Source organism: Haliotis rufescens, unplaced genomic scaffold (assembly GCF_023055435.1).
Source record: "Haliotis rufescens isolate VD_foot unplaced genomic scaffold, xgHalRufe1.0.p SCAF_4, whole genome shotgun sequence".
Lineage (NCBI taxonomy): Eukaryota > Metazoa > Mollusca > Gastropoda > Lepetellida > Haliotidae > Haliotis > Haliotis rufescens.
Window position 1 is genome coordinate 37,240,493 of NW_025964112.1, and position 24,946 is coordinate 37,265,438.

Here is a 24,946-nt window from a genome sequence, read left to right on the forward strand (position 1 = left end):
TTCTACTAATTACAGATTTTAGGTTCATGTAAAATCAGATCGTGATGTTAACGACGACAGCTTCACTGACTTCTGCTCTGTCCTTCAGTGCACAGTGAGTGAGTGAGTGAGTGAGTGAGTGAGTGAGTTTGGTTTAACGCCGCTTTTAACAGTATTCCAGTCATAAGGCGGCGTGTCAGCTTAATGTGGGAGGAAAGCCCGAAGTGATGCAGGCCTCAGACGTTTACCACTTCGGTGAAACCCACGAGCACGGGTGTGGTCCTGACAAACCTAGAAACATAATCGGGGCGAACCGGGATTCGAACCCACAATCATAGGTTTCTGGCGTGCCCAAGGGACGCAACTCTGCACAGCGAATTGCGGCGCCTTAGACGACTGGGTCAACCGTGCCCCCTGTATCCATGTTATACTTCGGCGTCATATCTCAGTAACCCGTGCAGATCCGGGGTAGAATAGGTCTTCAGCAACCCGTGCTTGTCGAAAAAAGGCGACTATGCTTGTCGTAAGAGGCGACTAACGGGGTCGGGTGGTCAGGCTCGTTGACTTGGTTGATGTTTGTCATCGTATCCCAATTTCGTGGATCGATGCTCATGATCACAATCACTGGATTGACTGGTCCAGATTCGAATATTTTACAGACCGCCGTCATATAGCTGGAATATTGCTGAGTGCGGCGTTAAACAACAAACAAACAAATCATATCTGAGTAGGCTAACACTATAAAGCCGGACTACTGTACGGACTAGTACAAGAGCACACATAAGCACGCACACACGAACTCGGTATATAAATGCAATAATCTTCAACCTCAATTCACATCGCACATCGCACATCGCACATCGCATCGTACCATTACCCTACTGCTCACAAGTACATACCCCTTTACTGTGATACGATTTGCTGAAAAACCGGGAGTACATCAGCTTAACGCAGTTGGACGCAGAATAAGTAGGTCCAAACGTGGTACTGTACTGTCACTACCTTCCGCAGTAATATTGCTACATGGAGGTAGGTAGTTGTGAGAAGTAGTGTATATAGTTTTAACGTAATAAGGGTTATTTCACATACAAAACCTCCAAGACACAAACGAAATTAATTTCTATGTAAACGTTTTTATTTGTTTTAAGTGCAAATACAATCAATGATTAAAGCAGGACAATAGTAGATGACTACAAGTATTAAATCACATCACACATCAACATAATTCAAAGTTTCTTTTCTAAAGCAAGAATTTTATTAAAAACTCCTACATGTCGTTTCCTTTGCCACAGGAAGTTTATACAAGGATTAATAAGTACAGCATGCCTTAGAACAGTTCTATTATCATCTAGTGTTGTCAATGTCCTCGTACACAATCATCAACAGACCACACACATTGATATTCAAGTCGGATACATTCATGATTATCTTTATAATGAGCCACTTATGGATGGACATTCGCCCCATCAGTTCTTAAGGCAAGAGAGTTCGTGAGTGACTTGTGATTAACGCCTCTTGGGACAGTATTCAAGTTTTATCACAGCGTGTCAACCTAAGGGGGGAGGAAAGGCGGAAGTCACGTGTATCATTTTAGTGAAACCCACATTCTCAGAGGGCCAAGACAGACCCTGGATCGTGATAAGGGTGAATTAAGGCTTCGAACCCGCGGATCCTGGCATAGTCAGGGGCCTATATACGTCTCAAGCGACTGGGCATCCGTCTTCCTGACTTTCACATAGGAGAAATCAATAAATATACTTATGTCATAGAAGCGGGGGTACTTGTGACCCTCGGTACAAGAGCTTCAATGTGTGTTGGACGATACCTGCGCGGTAATTACACCATTACCTTTCAGATGTTTGACGTATCTGGTTGGCATATTTCTTTAAAAAACCGCGGCTCTTAATAAGCAGATATTTGCACAGCCGGTAGAAGCCGGTAGAAGCCGGAGAAGCCGGAGAGATGTCTGCATGACTTTTCAAAGTTGACGATATCTGAACTAAATACAAAATCTTGGACATACCAGACTGGTGGGTTTTGTTATTTCGATCATAGCCCCTTAATAGCTGGGGTTAACCCAGGACATTCAGCCGCGTAAGATTGAAGTGAGCATTGTTGAACTGGTAGGCCTATATGAACGTCATAAGAGCGAAACATAGCTATACAGTTACACAACGCCGCTTGAACAATATTCAGCAATGACGAAATCACGAATCTGTTCATACCGGAAGTTGTTCGTATATTCTACTTCCTGAATCAACAGATTCGAGTGATTTCGCCGAATTAAACCATTCTATGGTTGATATAATTTCTTTATAATTGTGCATAATGACCTATAGTATTAGCTTTACTTGTTAAAAATGCACGTTCAGAATGACCAGCGAATTGCTGGCTCTGAATCAACTGCAAGAACAATGGCGTGACGTCACCGTAATGGTGTAATATTATATAATGTCGTGTCCGAGTGACGCAAGCCGTGGATGTCATCACTTAGGTGTGATGCTGACAGATGATGGAAGGATAATAATCATCTTTTTGACAAATCCTCGAAGAGCTGCTAATAGTCTCAATGAAACGGACATCAATATAGTATCTTCCCGAGGCAAGCATGTCGACTAGCCAAAATCAAAGCCTAGTTTCTACCCTTGCCATAGTCAAGGCCACTTTTCTTGGCTAGACCCTGGCGCCACCTCGCGTAGACCAAGAGCCCCTTGTAATGAAAACGCGGTATCCAATCAGATCGCCGTTCTTGTCTCGCATAGCTTCAAAAAAAAGCGACAACCATAGGCGACGACCTCGTCGATTAGATAACAAAAACGTTCGCGATTTCATCCCTGACACAAAAACATAGGCAATCGTTGTGGGCTTTACAAGATGAAAAAGACATATTCGTGTCAACAAAGACAGGCAGCGGTGAAGCACTTTCATACGAAGGTGTACCTGTCGTGGATGTTGATTTTGTGAAACGTTCTCTGATTGGACTATCGATATGCGCGATAGTCCAATCATATTTAGCACAGGAAAGTGGGGTTGATGTGGCAAGGGTGGAAACAAGACTCGGATAAAAAGGCTAATGGGCGCTCTTGCCTCGGGAAGATGATGATACAGTCATAAAGGTGTGTCCATACACAACTATAATGTAAGCTTTGCACCATAACATACATCGGAGATACAATTATATACACACTACCGCGCGTTTAAAGACTGTTACTGCTTTAAATATGACACAGAGCTGCTGAGTGGAAGTATTATCACAGGTCCTTTACCAGGTACAATCGAGTATATTTTTACAGATCTGTCAATTATTTGGTTGCCTAGCAACAACCTCTCTTCTTTTCGCCTTGCTCCCCTTTTAACCTGACTCCATCTCTGTTTCCGTCCAGCGCGTCCCCCTGGTCGAGTCGGCGGGCCAGTTTCTGTGCTGAAGAACATGGAAGGGAAACTGTCCGTTAGTGAGTGAGTTTAGTTTTTTAACGCTTTTAGCAATACTGATAGAGCTGTGGTTACTGAACCCCTCATGCTCGTTTCATATCAGGTTTACTTTCTAAGTGTTACTACTAAGGACTACGGATTGTCCCGTAAGAAAGGTCTGCCAATGGGAGCTGTAGGACATATTGCGAACCTCGAGATCGGAAAGAATAATCGGTGGTGATTTCAAGGGGCCGCCATCTTGTTTTACAAAACCCGTTTGCCTTTTCGATCTGCAATCCTAAAAGTACACTTCCGGGGAAACAAAGCATACGTATTTCGAGATCAGTGATTAAGGAAGAGATTGGTATCAAGATTTTATAAATATTTAATAATTTGTAGCCAATAGGAGATGGAGAAGTGTGCTGTGCACTTTCCTTACGGGACGATCCGTAGGCCCCTGGCGTGACGTATAGAAGTACTGGGATTAAACGATGAACAGATAGGAGAGAACGGTAAGTACAGCTGTATTGTCACGGTTAGCATAGGTTAGACAATACCCTGTAAAGTGAGTAAGGGGTAAGGGATGCGACGTCAGCACTTGCTTTACGAGGGGGCACAGGTGCCCCAGTCGTCTAAGGCGCCGCGATTCACTGTGCAGAGTTGCGACCCTTGGGCACGCCAGAAAACTATGATTGTGGGTTCGAATCCCGGTTCGCCCCGATTATGTTTCTAGGTATGTCAGCTCCATACCCGTGCTCGTGGGTTTCACCGAAGTGGTAAACGTCTGAGACCTACATCACTTCGGGCTTCCCTCCCACATTAAGCAGACACGCCGTGATATAACTGGAATAATGTTAAAAGCGGCATTAAACCCAACTCACTCACTCAGCTGTACGACATCGGCTTTCAGACATGGCATCCCCTGGTACACCACCCACTGTACAGCCAGCTGGTGTTTCTATAAGAGTTTAGTATCACAAATTCCGAAGGGACGCCATATTGTCCGACAAACCTGTCGGAATATAATGGTTATCACAATTGCTAATTTTGTAATGCTTCCAGGAACAGGGTTTCTAATATTCGAACATAACCAAATCGTTGAAACAAAAAACACATCACACACACAGGAAACATCGTCCTGTTCTCATTCAAATTAAGACTGAGTGAGTGAGTGAGTTTTAACGCCGCTTTTAACAGTATTCCACTTATATCACGGCGTGTCAGCTTTATGTGGAAGTAAAACCCGAAATGGTACAGGTATCAGACGTTTACCACTTTGGTGAAACCCACGAGCACGGGTATGGTAGTAACCAACCCAGGAACAGAATGGGGGCGAACCAGGATTCGAACCAACATTCAAAGATTTCTGGCGTGTCAAAGGGACGCAACTCTGCACAGCGAATCGCGGCGCCTCAGATGACTGGGCCACCCGTGTCCCAGGAGATGTCGATAAACTAGTTCAAACATACGGTAAAAACTTCCTCTTTGGTCAAAAAAGTACTTACTCGACCATTTGCACCTATTGTAGCCATATATGTTCTTGATGAAATAAGAAGACCAAAATATGCACGTGTAAGAAAAGAAAAAAACCTACTTATCAGTGGACATGACTGATAAGGTTCACACCAAAATTTAGATGATTTCTGTAACTGTAAAATTTAACATTTTCAGTGGGCCAAATAGGGCCCACATCCTTTACAATTGTATTGTCGATGAAGCATAAAATGAACACAAATGAACACTAAGATTGGCCTACCGACTTTGATGAAGATGTCATTGACTCCCATTCCAGTTTTAGCACTGGTCTCGGCAAATATCAACCCGTTGTCTTCCGAGTATGCATTTGCGTCCTAAAACACACACACGAGGAAGTTACAAAGAAGGTAATTAAACACAAAGTTAAGATGTTTATTTGTTGTTTATCACCGCATTCAGCAATATTCCAGCTATATGACGGCGGTCTGTAAATAATCGAGTCTGGACCAGACAATCCAGTGATTGATATCATGAACATCGATCTACGCATTTGGGATACGAAGACATGCATCAACCAAGCCTGACCACCCGATCCCGTTAGTCGCCACTTACGACAAGCGTAGTCGCCCCTTAAGACAAGCATGGGTTGCTGAAGACCAGGTCTAACCCGGATGTTCACGGGTACATAAGTTAAGAACACAGATAACTTAAGAAATAGAAATTAATATGATTTATTGTTTCACTAAGCTATATTGGTGTTTAATTTTAAATTACCTGATTGCTGACAATTTCAGAAATGAGGAACACAATTGAAACCTAAAGAACATCTTCAGTCAGGAAAAACATTTTTCAGTAGGTCAATGTTAAAACGGAAGTAACCCTGTGGCTCTTTAACTTTGGGACCGCCTGCGTGGTCTTGTGGTAGAGCGTCCGCCCGGAGAGCGGAAGGTCCGGGGCTCGATCCCCGGCCGCGTCATACAAAAAGACGTTAAAACATTGTACTTGTTGTTACCCTGTCTGGCGCTCGACATTAAGGGGCTAAAACAAGGACTGGTCGGCTCGGAGTCAGTATACTGTGTCTGAGTGGGGTACTCATGTTAAACTGCGGCATGGTATCTCAGTGAGCTAGCACTATAAATCGGCATCAGTCCGGACTAGTACAAGCAGCTACACACACACATATATAAGTGCAATAATCTTGGACGCGACGTTAAACCCAATTTCATCTCACCTCTTTAACTTTGTCTTTTTCCGACTCTTTATGACAAAAACATAGGGAAGTGTATGCGTATGTCTTTCAACGTCCGTCTTGTATTGATGAAATGCCCTACACTAAACTACTTGACGCAAGTAATTACACCTGGATGAAGGATGTAATAATGTGGAGTCACCGTGTAACAGTGTTCAATCAGTGGTATGGTGAGTGTATGCAGAGCTCCAGATAAGCTGCGTATCTGCGTAAAATACGCATCAGAAATGCAGAAATACGCAGTAAAATAAAATCCAAGCGTATCAAATACGCAACGATCATTACAGATACGCTACAAAAATAAAACTTGTGCGTATCATCAAAATATTGTGAAGTGACCCTGCGTATTCGATTAGCAAATCAGCAACTTATTTTGAAATTATAAACGGGCATTCCGTCAACCTTGCCAAACTCCTCGATGACAGTTACATCATGATCATTTGCCATCACACTTTCTTGTGGAAGTATCGTGGTATATTTGAGTCCTATAAAGCTCTCGAACCCACACGACACCAGTTTTCAGGGACTAGATGAATAGTGTTTTTAAATATTTAACTTAAATACCCACATGTGTCAAAACTAGTGGGTAACAGAAATTTGAATACGCAGATAGAATTACTGATACCCTATGATTTTAAAATGCATGGGTAAAATACCCACAACACCAAAAGCTAATCTGGAGCTCTGTGTATGGATGTCCCGTATCTGCGACAATGATCTCTTGATATCCCTTAGAATTTTGGCCAGTGTTTCGTGTTATTTTAACGTTCTGTTATTAATATTCCGTGTGTATGCCATGCTTCTGTTCATGTCCGCTTAGCTACACGTGGGTGATGGGTGTATTACAATGTTACTAAAACTCTGTTGTTCTGTTCATGTCGGCTGAGCTGGACGCAGTGCACTGTTGTCCTTACCTCTGTCAGAACGGCTCTGTTTGGGCCTGCCATGTCTGCCTTGTTTCCCGCCAGAACCAGGACTATCTGGGAGTTTGCTTGCTGTCGAAGCTCTCGTACCCATGACAACGCTCGGTTATAAGAATTCTGGAACCAGAACAAGCAACCTCTAAAAACCTCGAACAGTTACATGAAAACTTAACATGCAAATATGCACAATAATATCACATCATAATCCACCTCCCTCACCCTTACCATACTCCCCTCCCCTCCCCCCCCCCCCCTCGAAATTCAGGCATCCGCAATTGCCCCTAGATAACACCTTGAAAGAAACTTCATCCTTGTCAGAGGCGACCACAACTACCATTGTAGCAGAAAAGCAATTGCTTACACATTAGAAAAAAACACCTAAAAAAGCACAATTTAAAACAAAAAAGTAAACCTCATTTAACATCTTCGCAGTAAATTATTAATTCAAATCCTACATGGTTTCACGCCCTCATAAACTTGGTTTTGCTTACACTTAAAACTGGCCTGGTTGCGCCCCTGTTTGTATTTTGATTGTCACATTACTAAACAACCTTTCTACTTGGACTTCCACGATCATGGGGGGCGCGGGTGTCCTAGTCGTCTAAGGCGCCGCAATTCGCTGTGCAGAGTTGCGTCCCTTGGACACGCCAGAAACATCGTGGGTTCCAATCCAGGCTGCCCCAATTATATTTCTAGGTTTGTCTGCACCATACCCGTGCTCGTGGGTTTCACCAAAGTGGTAAACGTCTAAGACCTGCTTCACTTTGGGCTTTCCTCCCACATTAAGCTGAAACGCCGTGATATAACTGGAATACTGTTCAAAGCGGTATTAAGCCCAACTCACTCACTCACTCCACGATCATGAAGTCATGCATGTTTAGAATTTCTCTTTGTGCATTATTCAACATGTTAAGGTGCTGTACACGTCCATGACTTACAGCGCTTGTGACATCGTAGACGACAATTGCGGCCTGTGCGCCTCTATAGTACATGGGAGCCAGGCTATGGTAGCGCTCCTGCCCCGCGGTGTCCCAGATGTCGAACTTGATGGAATGGTTGTCCACATTCGTGGTTTGCGTCAGGAACGCGGCTAAACGTAACGGCAAATATGTCATGTTATTATGACAATTATGTAAAAATAATAATAATTTCAGTTTACCTATCCATAAACAGACAAAAATAGGCGCCACCCACTAACAGACTACTGTTTCCTGATTGGCTGATAACAGCATGGCCGGGACTGGTGCATTATTGCGCTGAACAATGTTGCAGATTTCGTATTGCTGCCTTCAGTTTTTGTGTGTTAATAAGCTTGTTTGTTGTTTAACGCCGCACTCAGCAATATTCCAGCTACATGACGATGGTCTGTAAACAATCGAGTCTGGACCAGACAATCAAGTTATTGATGTCATGAGCATCGATCCAAGCAAATGGGATATGATGACATGCATCAACCCTGTCAGCGAGCGTGACCACCCGATCCCGTTAGTCGCCTCTTCCTACAAGCATAGTCGCCTTTTACGACAATCATAGTTGCCTTTTACGACAAGCATAGTCACCACTTACGACAAGCATTGTCGCTTATGAAGATGAATAGGTACTTACGCATGACTTCATGCTCCCGAGGCAAGAGTGTCCACTAGCCTATATCAAAGTCTGTAAAAACTAGACGTTGATATAGGCTGTAACAAATGCTATATTTGAGTTTACACTTTCATATGACGGCGGTCTGTGAATAATCGGATTTGGACCAGACAATCCAGTGATTGATGTCTTGTCATCGATCTACGCAATTGGGATACGATGACATGCATCAATCAAGTCAGCGATCCTGACCACCAAATCCAGTTAGTCGCCTCTTACGACAAGCAGTCACCTTTTTACGGCAAGCATGAGCTGCTGAAGACCTATTCGAACCCGAATCTACACGGTGTAAATAACAAAGTACCAGAATGTGTACTTTACTGAGAGTGTGATCCCAAATTTAACGTTTGTAACATTGAACCACTTTTTAAAAGGAATAGTGTGTTCGCTCATATAAGCTAGTGGATATTCTTGCCTCGGGACGATGCATTGACTTGAGAAGGGATGAATAACGTTGACCTCAACTCACCCCCAATTGTAGCCTCGCTATTCTCGTGGAATTCCCCGCGAACAAACCGGAGCGCCAGGCTGGACTTTCCTACCCCTTGGTCGCCTAGCAACACCAGCTTCACGTGCTGGGTTTTCGGTTTCGGTTGGTTGCTCATCACCCCTGCAGACCGACAGTCCCTGAAAACCACGGAACCACAGTGTCAACACTCCTTTCTCTCACAGCCATCCACACTTTGTGCACTGCTATATTACGCTGTAGTTGTGTCTCCTCAGGTCTAGCTACATCCTTCTTGGTGGACATAGCCTCAAACGACCTTGAGTCAGTTAAAACTGAACATAAACACGTTATCGTACATTTGTCGTTCACCCATATATGACGGTGGTCTGTAAATAATCGAGTCTGGACCAGATAATCCAGGGATTGACATCAGAAGCATCGATCTACGCAATTGGGATACGATGACATGCATCGACCTTAGTCAGCGAGCCTGACAACCTGATCCCGTTAGTCGCCTCTTACGACAAGCAATAGGGCTGGAATGTTGGTGAGTGCGGCGTTAAACAACAGACAAACAATTAAACAACAACTCACCATACAATACAAATAATAAATAAAAATAGAAAGAACGTGTTAGGATAAGGACCGTTTTTGGTCTACGGGATTATAATTAAAAATAAATACAGTAAAACTAATTTTAAAACCATTTAGTAAAACATATGTGCTCATATGAAAGGGAGCTAGACTTCATTTAAACAATGCCATGTTTGGACTTTTGACAAGATAAATTTAAATGTGAGGATAAAAGATTACAAAGATGGTAAATATAAAACGTCAATGCCAGAGCATAACCAGTCTCCGTTATCCACCGAAACTGATTCCATTGGAAGTAAAATAGCAGTGAAAATTACATGATTGGATCACTGAAAATCAGTGATGACCCTAGGTGTTCACGAAAATGGTAGGCATGTCTTGTCCTACCGGTAGCACTCACACAATATGCATTAAAAAACTTAATCTTAGACCACGGACTTAATCATACTTTTTTTTATCTAGCAATAGTACCACGGCACTGTAGCTCGCCTGGATATTTAGTCAATGATTTAAAAATTCAAAGGCAGCACTGATATATGTTCTGTTTAAATGCGAAAATCTAATGAATTGAACAAAATATGATGTCATCATGACAAGAACTATACTTGCCAAAGTTCCGTTCCCTCAGTCTGGCAAATTCAGAGGAGAAGAAGTTTCCAGAGGTAAGTATGCTTTGAGACATGGCGGCCCTGGCGGCCATCTTGAAATTCGGATTCGAACCTCTTGAGTGATTGAGTGACTTAATATTTAACTTCACGTCGGTAATATTTCATCCATATCGTGACAATCGAACCTCGTGAACAATTTGGAGTATGTGAAGCTTCAGCTTCATTGGTCCAGTGGTATCTGAGGACAAGATGTTTACAACGCACCGGACAAACAGGCCACGACATGAGCTCACTTGACTTTCAGTCTAAAATTCTGCCTCTTTTCACTAATTGTAGCACCACATACGATTTTGATCATGCCATACGTCCAAACCTCATCAACATTTGATGATATCTAATACATTCCAACACCAATATTTCAACGTTTTCAGCAACTATAAAATTACCCAATCCGTTATAAAAAATGAGAATGGGATAAATTAATGCTGAGCTTTCTTTGATATGCTGTAAATGAAGGGACGGGTTATTATTACCTGGAGTTGCCAAGGTGTCCGGAGTAACGACGACTATTAGCTACGTCAACGATGAGCTCGGCCATAACTGAGGGGTATGTGATACTGTCGCACAACAACTCAATTTCTTCCTCAGCTATAAACACACCTGGTACGACCCTTGATGACTCCGAGTTAGTATATAGATATGAGTCATGTCGATTGAACAGAGTAAACGGTGTCACCTATATCCGATTTCGTGCTTTGCGATCTAAGACATGATAGTATATCTTATTACTTTTCGTGATAAAAGGTTGATATCGTCAAATCTGATATAAGTGTTGCGATATTCGATGTATCTGTTGTGGGAGTGTTAAAGATTAAACGGTCCAAGGGAGACAACTCTTGCTACTGTACGCCATTTATCCCAGGTTCTGTGTATTGATTGTTAATTGATTATGTTTTAGTGTTACTTAAGCGGATCCCGTTAGCGAAACTTAGTCATGCAATCGACACGAGCATTAAAAGTCCATAAAAAATCAATTAAAGAGAAACTCATTGACAAAATATTACAATTTCGAAAATTGACTGATCAAAAGTTTTACGCACGATAATACATCATTTTACTCCTAACACGATCAACGAATATCAACTGTTTACGTCACAAGACCTTAATAAATGACATTTATATAACCATTTTAGGAAGAATGGCGACGTATTATTATATAAGTAGTTGACAATGTACGAGACCTACTGACCTACTTTGCACGCCACACTGAGCGGCTGCGTCATCCCTTATAAAAGCCATGACGATGAGGTCAGCAGGGGGGATGGCGAATAGCATGGCGACCTGCGTGTAATTATTGTCAAGTTCCGTGATTAACAGATTAGCATACCACTACTACGGTGAGCCATACATGGAATATATATCAGGACCATCAAATATGCAATATTTTATCAAAATTGAAAACAATATTGAATCGTATTTGAAATTGTTATTTTGTGTGGTGTACTTATTAATGTGTACACATGTGATGGGGTGTATTATTTCCGCGTAACTACAGGGCATAATGAGCGAGGAAACTGCTGCATTAAGATACAATAAAGATAAGGTGCCCGATGTGCAATAGGGAAAATAGCAAGTGAGAAGGGGAAGTAAGGACAAAACATGCTGTTGACATATCGGTTAGCCGAGCAGAATAGTGTCAGTGTCGGTTTCTCTTGTATATTACATTATAAAACAATGTTTTTATATACTCGAGGAGAAACGTGTAACTTTGACTATATATACTGTTATCGATAAATGAATTACAGTAGTAGTAGTAGTAGCAGTAGTAGTAGTAGTAGTAGTAGTGGTGGTAGTAGCAGTAGTAGGAGGAGGAAGAGAAGGATGATATTAATAATAATAACAATAATAACATATTACAATAATAATAAAATAAAAAACAAATAAATAAATAATGTGACGAGATTATGACGATGATGATGATGGTGATGATGATGATGTCATACAGTTATCATAATTATGTTATTGACTATCTGCCTTTAAAGATTAATAAAGTTTCAACTGTGCACACAAAAACCTCGAGGTAACCTAGTCCAGGGTAGCCGTATCAATGTGTGATGGGGTAAAATTGTCGCACACGGAACATACACAGAATCTCTTTCATTTTCAAAAAAGGAATAGAGCCGACTTTTAAGTTAGGCGCTTCTCAAAATCACAAAATGAAAAACAAGTACACTATCAAGGTTACTTTTATATTTAATAATAATAGTTATGTCCTGGATAATGGACAGTTCTTTTCTGACGTTACATTGGTACCATCTCAGCACGTGCATTTTCTTTTCACAATTCATCACGTGGTTGGTTGTGGGGAGGCCAAATGGTTAAAGCTTTCGTGCATCACGCCGAAGGCTCGCGTTCTAATCCCCAGATGGGTACAATGTGTGAAGCTTATTTCTGGTGTCCCCTTTGTGATATTGCTCGAATATTGCTAAAATCGGCAATAAAACCACATCATTCACATTCTCACTCACTCCGTCCCTCACTCGTCACGTGGACCACAATGTCGACGGTTCACATGCGTATACCTCCAGATTCAAATTACTATTTGAAGTTCGATATAATCCCTACTTTCATAAAGGCTGATGCTAAAGTTGCTTATTCATTTCTCTCACAAAGTCTCATATACACTCTGGGGCAAAAGAAAGTAAACACTTAAAACGAGATTCGACAAAAACAATTACAAACGTTATCAAAATGGGACCGGGCTGAACACAGTCGTCGAAACACTGAAAACCTAAAGTCCAAAACACAACGAGATACCCGCATCAAATACATCACCATCCAATACCCATTTCTTGTTTGTTTCATTCTGTCCGGGTAGCCAAGTGGTTAAAGCGTTCGCTCGTCACGCCGAAGACCCACGTTCGATTCCCCACATGGGTACAATGTGTGAAGCCAATTTCTGTGTCCTCCGTAATGATATTGCTGGAATATTGCCGACAGCGGCGAAAAAGCTTACTTGCTCGCTCATTTTGTCCGGCAGTATAGATGAAAGGGCACTAAAAGGAAGGGCACGTGACACTCCTGTAGATCACACCTACCAATATGTTAAACTACAGGAAAGGGTATTTATTGTCTATGCAATGACTATCATCGGGATATAAGTATGATGAACTTTGCTGTCCTTGACCTATGACCTTCACGTCCACAATCTGAATGTACGGATGTGAGATAACCGATTGCTCGACGGGATGAGTGTTGCTGTCCACATCCGACACACGCCAGGCTCTGCGTTCAGGGAGAGAAGTGCCAATGTATTATTTCACATACATAAGTATCCGAGTCAGGTTTCACAGCGAGAGAGTCAATTCAGTGGCGTTAAGTGGATTTCTAACTGAGATACAAACGGGGCAACCCGTGGACTTTTCCCTCTAAAACATGTTCTCAAACACGACTGGGAGACTGACATTGTGATTATCTTAACTGAGTTAAAACCAGAAACAAATGGGTGAGTGAGTGAGTTGGGTTTAACGCCAGTTGGGTTGATGTAGGAGGAAAGCCCGAAGTGATGCAGGTCTCAGACGTTCGACACTTTGGTGAAACCCACGAGCACGGGTATGGTGCTGACTAACCTAGAAACATAATCGGGGAGAGACATATGAAGACCTGGTACAAGTTACAGAATGAAATAGACTTCCAACATATCGAATAGTCATTACTGTGATGTAATTGTAATGGTCTTCAATGAACGACAGTCGAACCTTCTGATCTGATCGAATTCGAGACATCCGGACATTCGACATAAACGAATATAATAAGAAGACGGATAGACAAAGCAACGTTTCTGGGAATATCTTTTCAAGATGTTAAACATTGAAGGTGTGATATTATCAAGTATTGAAGAAAAGAACATATGCTATTAATCCGAACATATTTCCCGTTGACTAATCACCACTCAGAGTTGTATCGTACACATATATAGTTGGAACCGGTCAACGGGTGTAATATAAACAAGTATTGAAGAAAAGAACATATGCTATTAATCCGAACATATTTCCCGTTGACTAATCACCACTTAGAGTTGTATCGTACACATATATAGTTGGAGCCGGTCCACGGGTTCAATACAGAAAGGTGTGTTCATCAGGAATTACGTCTTTAATTGAACCAATAACTGGATGAACAAATTCGAGACGTCGGTATATCTGAAATAAAGTTTCGAGTTGAGAAAAATAAGGCAAATGTTTAAAACAGTCACAGCCGTGACCAGTCAGGTCACTTCGGTCAATGCGGTCAATTTATACCAATGCCGTCACCGTGAGTCAATATCGTCACAACAAGTCAATATCGTCACTGCATGTCAATATCGTCAATGTATGTCAATATCACCAGCGTTTGTCAATATCGTCACTGCATGTCAATATCGTCAATGTATGTCAATATCGTCACTGCATGTCAATATCGTCAATTTATGTCAATATCGTCACTGCATGTCAATGTATGTCAATATCATCAGCGTTCGGCACTACAAGTCAATATCGTCAATGTATGTCAATATCATCAGCGTTTGTCAATATCGTAACTGCATGTCAATATCGTCAATGTATGTCAATATCGTCACTGCATGTCAATATCGTCACTGCAAGTCAATATCGTCAATGTATGTCAATATCATCAGCGTTTGTCAACATCGTCACTGCATGTCAATATAGATAATGTATGTCAATATCATCAGCGTTCGTCACTACAAGTCAGTATCGTCAATGTATGTCAATATCATCAGCGTTCGTCACTACAAGTCAATATCGTCAATGTATGTCAATATTATCAGCGTTTGTCAATATCGTCACTGCATGTCAACATCGTCAATGTATGTCAGTATTATCAGCGTTTGTCAGTATCCCCACTCCATGTCAATATCGTCAATGTATGTCAGTATCATCAGCGTTCGTCACTACATGTCAACATCGTCAATGTATGTCAATATTATCAGCGTTTGTCAACATCGTCACTACAAGTCAATATCGTCAATGTATGTCAATATCATCAGCGTTTGTCAATATCGTCACTGCATGTCAACATCGTCAATGTATGTCAGTATTATCAGCGTTTGTCAGTATCCCCACTCCATGTCAATATCGTCAATGTATGTCAGTATCATCAGCGTTCGTCACTACAAGTCAATATCGTCAATGTATGTCAATATCATCAGCGTTTGTCAACATCGTCACTGCATGTCAATATCGTCAATGTATGTCAATATCATCAGCGTTTGTCAATATCGGCAATGCATGTCAATATCGTCACTGCATGTCAACATCGTCAATGTATGTCAATATTATCAGCGTTTGTCAACATCGTCACTACAAGTCAATATCGTCAATGTATGTCAATATCATCAGCGTTTGTCAATATCGTCACTGCATGTCAACATCGTCAATGTATGTCAGTATTATCAGCGTTTGTCAGTATCCCCACTCCATGTCAATATCGTCAATGTATGTCAGTATCATCAGCGTTCGTCACTACAAGTCAATATCGTCAATGTATGTCAATATCATCAGCGTTTGTCAACATCGTCACTGCATGTCAATATCGTCAATGTATGTCAATATCATCAGCGTTTGTCAATATCGGCAATGCATGTCAATATCGTCACTGCATGTCAACATCGTCAATGTATGTCAATATCATCAGCGTTTGTCAACATCGTCACTGCATGTCAATATCGTCAATGTATGTAAATGTCATCAGCGTTTGTCAATATCCCCACTTCATGTCAATATCGTCAATATCACCACCGTGAGTCGAATTCGTCAATATCGTCAAGGTATGTCAATATCGTGTCCTAGAACAAGTTCACACCACAGAAATACTAACTAGGAAAGGCATTGGAGTGGGTTCAGTTCCAGGTTTTCCTCAGGACACATCGTGACACATCGTAACACATCGTGACACATCGTGACACATGGGGTTTGTTGTTCTTGCTTGAACTATTCGTGTGTAAAGAAACAAGTGAAACTAAGAGAGGGGTTTAAATAATTAGGAAATCGAGCATTTGAGTGTCGGGGCCTGGGATTTTGTTTTGAAATTAGATATTTTTTCAGCCACATCTGCAAAACCAGATATTGAGTAAATTAAAACTGTGAGCCTATATATTTATTTTTAAAAACAAAAACATCTTGCAACAATGTATTTTGTGTGGCTGAAAATTTCATTTTGGCTAACAGTCAACACGATTACTTATTTCAAGCATTTTCTGAGACAATTTAATTTTTTCGATAATAGAATTATTGAATTGTCTGTCCCTAATGTTGCAGTCAGTTTTGCCACCAAAAGAAAGGTGAATGAACTTTGTAAGTGAGTGAGTTGGGTTTAACGCCGCTTCGAACATTATCCAAGTGACATCACCGTGCGTGAGATTGATGTGGGAAAAAAGCCCAAAGTGATGCAGGTTTCAGACGTTTACCACTTCGGTTAAACCCACAAGGACGGTATGGTGCTGACAAAAATAGAGACATAACCGGGGCGGCCGGGAGTCGAGCCCACAATCATAGGTTACTGGCGTGCCCAAGGGACGCAACTCTGCACAGCGAATTGTGGCGCCTTAAACGACTGGGTCTCCCGTGATCCCAAAACAATTTGTTGCGAAACAGATGGTCACATAAAAGTGATGCGCAATGGTCTCTACAGCAATATGATCTACCTGTTCCATTGTTCAAGAACCACGGTGTGAGACAGTGACGTGTCACAGCTGTGTAAAATTAATACACGCGTTACTTAACACGTGGACATCGTTTACGAATGCCTGATAGTACACTGTCGTCAGTTATAAATATAATATCATGTGTCATCCGTTATCAATATAATAAATATATACTGTCTGGCAAAAGGAAGTATACACCCATGTTTGATCGTGGCTAAACTGAAACAAACAAGAAATGGATACTCGGCGGTGATGTATTTAAATCGCCTCTGTGGCCTAGTAGTAGAGCGTTCGCCCGGAGAGCGGAAGGTCCGGGGTTCGATCCCAGGCCGCGTCATACCAAAAGACGTTGAAAGATGGTACTTGTTGTTACCCTGCCTGGCGCTCGGCATTAAGGGGCTAAAACAAGGACTGGTCGGTTCAGAGTCAGTATACTGTGTCTGAGTGGGGTATTCATGTTAAACTGCGGCTTGGTGTCTCAGTGGACTAGCACTATAAAATCTGCATTAATGTGGACTAGTACAAGCAGCCACACACACGTGCACGCACGTCGCTAAATAAGTGCAATAATCTTGGACGCGACGTTAAGCCCCATTTCCCCACCGGTATTTGATACGGGTAATATACTTACGTTTTGGACGTTACCTTTGCAGTGTTTCAGCGACTGTTTTTAGTACAGCTTGATAACGTTTGTAATTGTTTGGTCAAATCTAGTTTTCAAGTGTATATTTCCTTTTGCCCAACAATTTACACATGGTTCCCATGCCGTTCACCGTTTACGCATGTGGGATTGAACACTGTCATAATGTAAACTGCCATACGTATATTCAAATACGGATCTGTTCTTTCCATTGTTCAAAAATTTCGGATTTCCCATCAGCTATTTTAAGACATATACGTATTTCCCAGCCTGTATGGTGCATGTTCCGTTAAAGGTCGCAGGCAAACACGTGCAATTCAAGGACGGGCAGCTGACCGCGATCTAAACACCATGAACGTCTGTTGTACGTCCTGACGTTTCTTTGGAGTTGGGTTTAACGCCGCTTTTAACAGTATTACAGTTATATCACGGCGTGTCATCTTAATGTGGGAGGAAAGCCCGAAGTGATGCAGGTATCAGATGTTTACCACTTTGGTAAAAACCACGGGCACGGGTATGGTGCTGACAAACCTAGAAACATGATCGGGGCGAACTGGGATTCGAACCCACAATCATAGGTTTCCGGCGTGCCCAAGGGACGCAACTCTGCACAGCGAATCGCGGCGCCTTAGACGACTGGGCCACCCGTGCCCTCTCATTTCCTTGCAACTGTAGGAATGTATTAAAGCATGCTATGCGTTGCTACTTTTACCATCAATCAACATGTCCATAAGAGTTATCAAATTGACGACTTCACGTAGAATACTGACATATTAGAACAAGCACATGAAAAACGTGACGGTAACCCAACAAGGGACTGATGGAAAATGGCTATTTTTCAAATCACTCACACTGGGTACTTTCTTCCCTTCACGAAGTCAAACGGTATTTAAAAACATACGTTCAATTCGTTATCTTTAGCTTTCACCAATACGGTTCAACAGGTACGACAAGCATGGATCGCTGTTTGGCGTCATGTCACGGATCCCACTAAGAATGACTTTCACAAATTTTAGCTGTGTCGCAAAGTGATTAATTAATCATAACATAAAACAAGATCCTGGACGAAATAAGCCAGTCATGCAACATACAGCTCCGCACACAAGAGGTCTTCCGACTACATGACGGCGATCTGTAAATAATCGAGTCTGCACCAGACAATCCAGTGATTGATGTCATGAGCATCGATCCACGCAATTAGAATACGATGACATGCATCAACCAAGTCAGTGAGCCTGACTCCCCGATCCCGCTAGTCGCGTTGTACGTGGTTGTTGTGATAAAATATACAATACAAAAATGCATATAAAATAAAAAGGCTAAAGAGATATGTTCTGACTGGTGTAGCATGGTAGTGGAACTGCATGGGTCTGTGTAGACTTGCACACGTCTGTAAGTCAATGATTGTTAGTTTAAATCATAATTCCTAGATTATATAGATAATAAGAACAAGTTGTCCTTTTTAAAGACTGGCGTAGCGTCTACTTATCTAGACTTGCCTATTATAAGGATAGAAATGCTGTACATCAATGGAGTTATCATACAGTTAAGACTTGAAGTAAGGCTAGAGAATCTGGAACAAGGATAATTATCATCCCACCATGGATGATATACGTGACATTACACGGTTTGATAGTGACTTTATCATACTGTGCAGAGTTGCGTCCCTTTGGTGTAACAGAAACCTATGATGTCAATTTGAAAGCCCTGTTTGCCGGAATATTTCTCGGCTTGTCTAACCATACCCGTGCTTGTGGGTTTCACCAAAGTGGTAAACGTCTGAGACCTGCATCACTTCGATCTTTCCTCCCACATTAAGCTGACACGTCGTGATATAACTGGAATACTGTAAGAATAGGAACAGTGCTAACAAACCTAGACACATAATCGGGGCGGATTCGAACCAAAGATCTAAGATTTCTGGCGTGCCCAAGGGACGCATCTCTGCACATCGAATTGCGGCGCCTTATGCGACTGGGTCACCCGTGCCCCCTTCAAATTAAGAAAATATCCCACCATGCCAAGTATGAGCCATCACGTGGTACACATAACACACATTAGATTACACTTCCGACAAAACACCAGTAAGAGCCCATGCAATTCAAACGGAATTAATCAAGCTACAAATCCGTGATGAATGATGTCAGCAATCAGAAGTCCATTTTTAGTTTTCACAGTTGACACGAAGCCGGTTTCCATAGTAACACTCGGCCTCGTTGGTTTTCGGATTCATTAATTTCTTTGTACATTAACAGGTAATTATAAAAAAAAAAACCTTAATCAATTCCATGTGCAGGTTTTCGTCACGAGCATCGATTCTCTCACATCATCATCTCATCATCAAATACTGTTCCAATTCTTACAGTCACTCGGCTTTTCCTATTCAATAACAAAACAGGTCGGGAATTCAGGCATGCCACGATTAATATGCCAATAGTACATCGTTTCAAGACCCGCATCTCATGCGGTACAGCGACAGCCCGGCGCGTATTATATACACTCATTATACACTTAAAAAGTATAGTTTTGCAATGATTCTTCACTCTGTAGTTCTCATAAGTAGGGCAGGATATTTTCATCTTGTTCAACACCTGGAGTCACCTTTGTAAACAGTGGGTCTGTGGATTTGGTGCTTTCGTGTTTCTACATGTGACAGAGGTTGACGTTTTGACGTTGTAATCATATATAAGATTATTTATGTTTTACAGACAATCAGCCGATTGATAATAGGGTCAAGACTAAAAAAAATGCATATGTCATTCACAAGGCATGACAATAAAATTTAATATCAGTATATGTAGACTGCCACCCTGACCCTAGAGAATAAATTAAGAAATGAATCCAACTCAAGTCTAGAATGATTTGGCAAGTCTAGATTGCCTTAAATCTGTAATTGAGCAATGTTCTGGGGTCCATTTGGTTTTGATATTATATTTTGTAGATCTATATTTTAAATTAGGTATTTTTATTTCTGGGACAAACTGTTTGTCTTGGCTATGCGACCTTTGTCATGTGTGTGGCGTAAGTTACAATAACACCAATACGGATATTAGTCAAGATCAAGTGATATCGAATATTTACAAATGTGAGTATAAGCGGTTCACAAACTAATAATACTGTGATATAATACTGCTGCATTGTTCAGAACAATCCGGTATGACGTTAAACATTGCGTCACAGAATGATACCTTACGTCATCAGAACACGTTGATTCATTCAATGCTTATGGCTGAACATTTTCTTTCACAAAAGGTAATTATTAATAATAGGAGATTAATAATTCTTTAATGCTAGATCTTAGGTTTACATCATTTCATGAATGAGTTCAAATAACCCTTACATTCACGGCGCAATAGCACGAGTGAGTGAGTTGGGTTTAACGCCGCCTGTAACAGTATTCCAGTTTTATCACGGCGTGTCAGCTTAATGTGGGAGGAAAGCCCGAAGCGATGCGGGTCTCAGACGTTTACCACTTCGGTGAAAACCCACAAGCACAGGTATGGTGCTGACAAACCTAGAAACATAATCGGGGCGAACCGGGATTCGAACCAACAATCATAGGTTTCTGGCGTGCCCAAGGGACGCAACCCTACACAGCGAATCGTGGCGCCTTAAACGACTGGGCCCCCGTGCCCCCTGCCATAGCATGATGTTCATAACATACGTCAATTCAGGAATATCCCAGGGAACGATATTCAATGTATACCATTTGTCTCCATGTTCTCGCTGACCATATACTTGCTGCTGAGGACATCATCCATTGTTTCCTGGTATCAGGGGCGGTGTGGTGGCCTAGAGGTTCCAGCGTTCGCTCGTCACGCCGTAGATCCGGGTTCGATTCCCCACATGGGTACAATCTTTGAAGCCCATCTCTGATGGTTACAGTCTAGTCTAAAGTGACGTAACTGTTTCTATAGTGAGTGAGTATGGCTTTAGCAATAATTTTACAGCAATAACACTTTGGGGAACATCAGAGATGGGCTTCAAACATTGTACCCATTGTGGGGAATCGAACCCGGATTGCTAAAAGCGGCGTAAAACCATACTCACTCGCTTCATGGTTATAGTGAGTAAGTGGGTGAGTATGGTTTTACGCCGCTTTGGGCAATACTCCAGCCATATTATGGCGGGGACACTAGAAATGGGCTTCACACATTGGACCCAGGTGGGGAACCTTCGGCGTGACGAGCGAAAGCTTAAATAACAAGGATACCCCACCTTCCCTGTTTTGTATAGGGTGGAGTGAGTGAGTGAGTTAGGTTTAACGCCGCTTTTAACAGTATTCCAGGTATATCACGGCGTGTCAGCTTAATGTGGGTGGAAAGCCAGAAGTGATCTCAGACGTTTACCACTTCGGTGACACCCACAGCACGACAAACCTAGAAACATAATCGGGGCGAACCGGGATTCGAACCCACAATCATAGGTTTCTGGCGTCCTAAGGGACGCAACTCTGCACAGCGAATTGCGGCGCCTTAGACGACTGGGCCACCCGTGCCCCCTTGTATAGAGTGGTCTTATATGCTTTTATAGTAAGTTACTCAATAGAGATCACCGCTGGGTCTATAATCAATAGACTAATTTATTCGTTATTCGCAATGACGGATTATCCGTTATCGCTAACTAATCAGCATGGGTCAGCTACAGAGAGATTGTTCAAATGAACACAATTTGTGAAGTGCCCGTATCCGTACTATAGCCCGTGCTTCCTCGTTGATTATACCATGTAGCCAATCAGAGAGGTCATGTTCACTGATAATGCACGTGGGCTTACTGTTATCACCCTCTCGATAACACCATGTAACCACTTGATATTTAATAATTTCATGTCAAATTGTCCTATTTTAAGTTTGTCTTTTTACTTTACGTCACAACATGTGCATGCAGGTAGCTTCCTGTTTGAGTGCAATGATTTATGACTCTGTGACACTGCACGCTTTCTCTTCGTTGTCACGTACACTGTATATATATTTCCCTAGCTATGTTTTCTTTGCCTCAAACACACTCACAAATACAACACTTTTCATGAGCGCGACAGTCAACGACAACATATCCGCTGCTCGCGTACAACACGACGGGTCAAAGGTCAACAAGTCCCTCAAGCTAAACTGGAACAGTGTCATTTTCACCAACCAGCCATTTTGCTGACCGAGAATCTTACAAACTGCGCACATGACTTACCTCTAGTGTTGGATCATCTTCGTTAAGAAACAGAATCTGTCAAAGGCGTTGTTTTCAAATCAAGTCAAATACACGCACTGTGGATACGCCCCCTTAAAGCGGATATAATCCTCCAAACTTGTCTGGCAAATATAAACCGTTGATGAACACCCAGTTGTATATTTCTCGTCCCCCCCACGGCCCTCGAAGTCAGTCATCCATTGAATCAGTATTTCTGCTGGTGTAGACTGGAGTTATTACGCATTCGTGACACCGAGTGTATCAACTGGACTTTCTTTCTATAGCTCCCTCTAGCGGTAGATGAAGGCTGTCACAAGCTCCCTGCCGTATGCTGTAACATAGCACAGAAACTGATACCTTTCGTATAGGTGTGATCGATAGACTTGACGTACCGTTAAAGATACCTTATAATTTATACATAAATGTGGTGTAAGTGTAACTCATATATTCCTACCAAGCGTTGACATTCCGACAATCCTTTTCCACTTAATGTTAAACTAATCCAACAATTACGCGAATTCTCATTTTCCACGAAATGGCCTGTTTAAGAAATGATTCCCGATTGCACATTTTTAAGGAAATTCGTTTTGAATGTTATCATATAGTATTTCATATTGTGAATGCATAATATTGAACATTATATCAATATATATGAATATTATGAACACGGTTCAATATCATATAATAAATGCTGTACACTCACTCCCTCACTCCAAATATAGATTTGAATAATGGCAGTAGGTTTTACTGTTATAAACATACCACCGCTTATCTGACATCGCAGTGAAAGCGTTCCAGTGCTGTGTAATTCAGTGGGTGTATACCTCTATTATGAAAGAGGCCTTATGCAGACACCCTTTAAACACTCGGCGCAAGGCAGCTGTGCGATATATGGCGGCGGGCTTTATTCCAAACAGCCTGAGCAAGTCTACATCTTTATAAATATTTCAATGATCACGAGTTTAGTATACGAGGGGTGTAGCACTGGGAGTATACGGGGTATATTACTCGGGATAACCTTACATGTTACACGGTGTGGTATTCAACACGTAATATCCTGTTACATAGGTGATAGGTATTAATACCTGAAGGCCTCGTCAAAAGCTAATGTGATATGTGCGTTATAACTTTTCTCATCAACGATTTACTAGCATCGTCTAAATCTGAATCTGTGATGTTATGTTGCCCTTACAAATTAATTTCTAAATATAGTATAAGCAGGAATTGAGGCGTTGGTTGTAATATGTAATATTTATTGATCGGTAATATTAAAACTATATCACATTGGTCAATAATCAGTAATATTACATTTGTATCACATTGGTCTATAATCAGTAATATTACATTTGTATCACATTGGTCTATAATCAGTAATATTACATTTGTATCACATTGGTCTATAATCAGTAAAATTACATTTGTATCGCATTGGTCTGCATTCGTTAATATTACATTTGTATCGCATTGGTCTATAATCAGTAAAATTACATTTGTATCACATGGGTCTGCATTCGAATCAAGTCAGCAAGCCTGACCACCTGATCTCGTTAGTCGGAAGCATGCGTTGCTATTTGACATCATGTCACGGATCCCACTAAGATGACTTTTACAAATTCTAACTGTGTCGCAAAGCGTTTAAGATATAAGTCAGTTATTCAACATTCACCTCCGCACACAGGATGACTTAAATGGGCGCCTCCGCACAAGGGATGTCTTACGTACCTCGACACCTCCGCACAAGGGATGTCTTACGTACCTCGACACCTCCGCACACAGGATGTCTCAAATGGGCACCTCCGCACACAGGATGTCTTAAATGGGCACCTCCGCACACGGGATGTCTTACGTACCTCGACACCTCCGCACACATGATGTCTTACTTGGACACCTCCGCACACAGGATGTCTTACTTGGACACCTCCGCACACAGGATGTCTTAAATGGGCACCTCCGCACACAGGATGTCTTAAATGGGCACCTCCGCACACGGGATGATGTCTTACTTGGACACCTCCGCACACAGGATGTCTTACGTACCTCGACACCTCCGCACACAGGATGTCTTACTTGGACACCTCCGCACACAGGAT

The 24,946-nt window shown here is 41.8% G+C and overlaps 1 protein-coding gene across 2 annotated transcripts; it reads right to left on the minus strand.

The window, feature by feature from the left end:
* Window positions 1–1,096: 1,096 nt before the first annotated feature.
* LOC124134697 (ras-related protein Rab-5C-like) lies at window positions 1,097–23,220 on the minus strand. 2 transcript variants are annotated; one of them, XM_046499718.2, is made up of 6 exons: window positions 22,857–23,220; window positions 9,152–9,309; window positions 7,977–8,128; window positions 7,030–7,155; window positions 5,147–5,240; window positions 1,097–3,400 (listed from the first exon to the last, which is right to left on the minus strand). In XM_046499718.2, the coding sequence occupies exons 2-6, from the start codon at window positions 9,285–9,287 to the stop codon at window positions 3,294–3,296; spliced, it is 615 nt and encodes a 204-aa protein (XP_046355674.1). In that variant the 5' UTR covers window positions 9,288–9,309; window positions 22,857–23,220; the 3' UTR covers window positions 1,097–3,293. The 2 variants fall into 2 exon arrangements, with proteins under 2 accessions (XP_046355674.1, XP_046355673.1); XM_046499717.2 differs by lacking the exon at window positions 22,857–23,220 and adding an exon at window positions 10,866–11,001.
* Window positions 23,221–24,946: the final 1,726 nt, after the last annotated feature.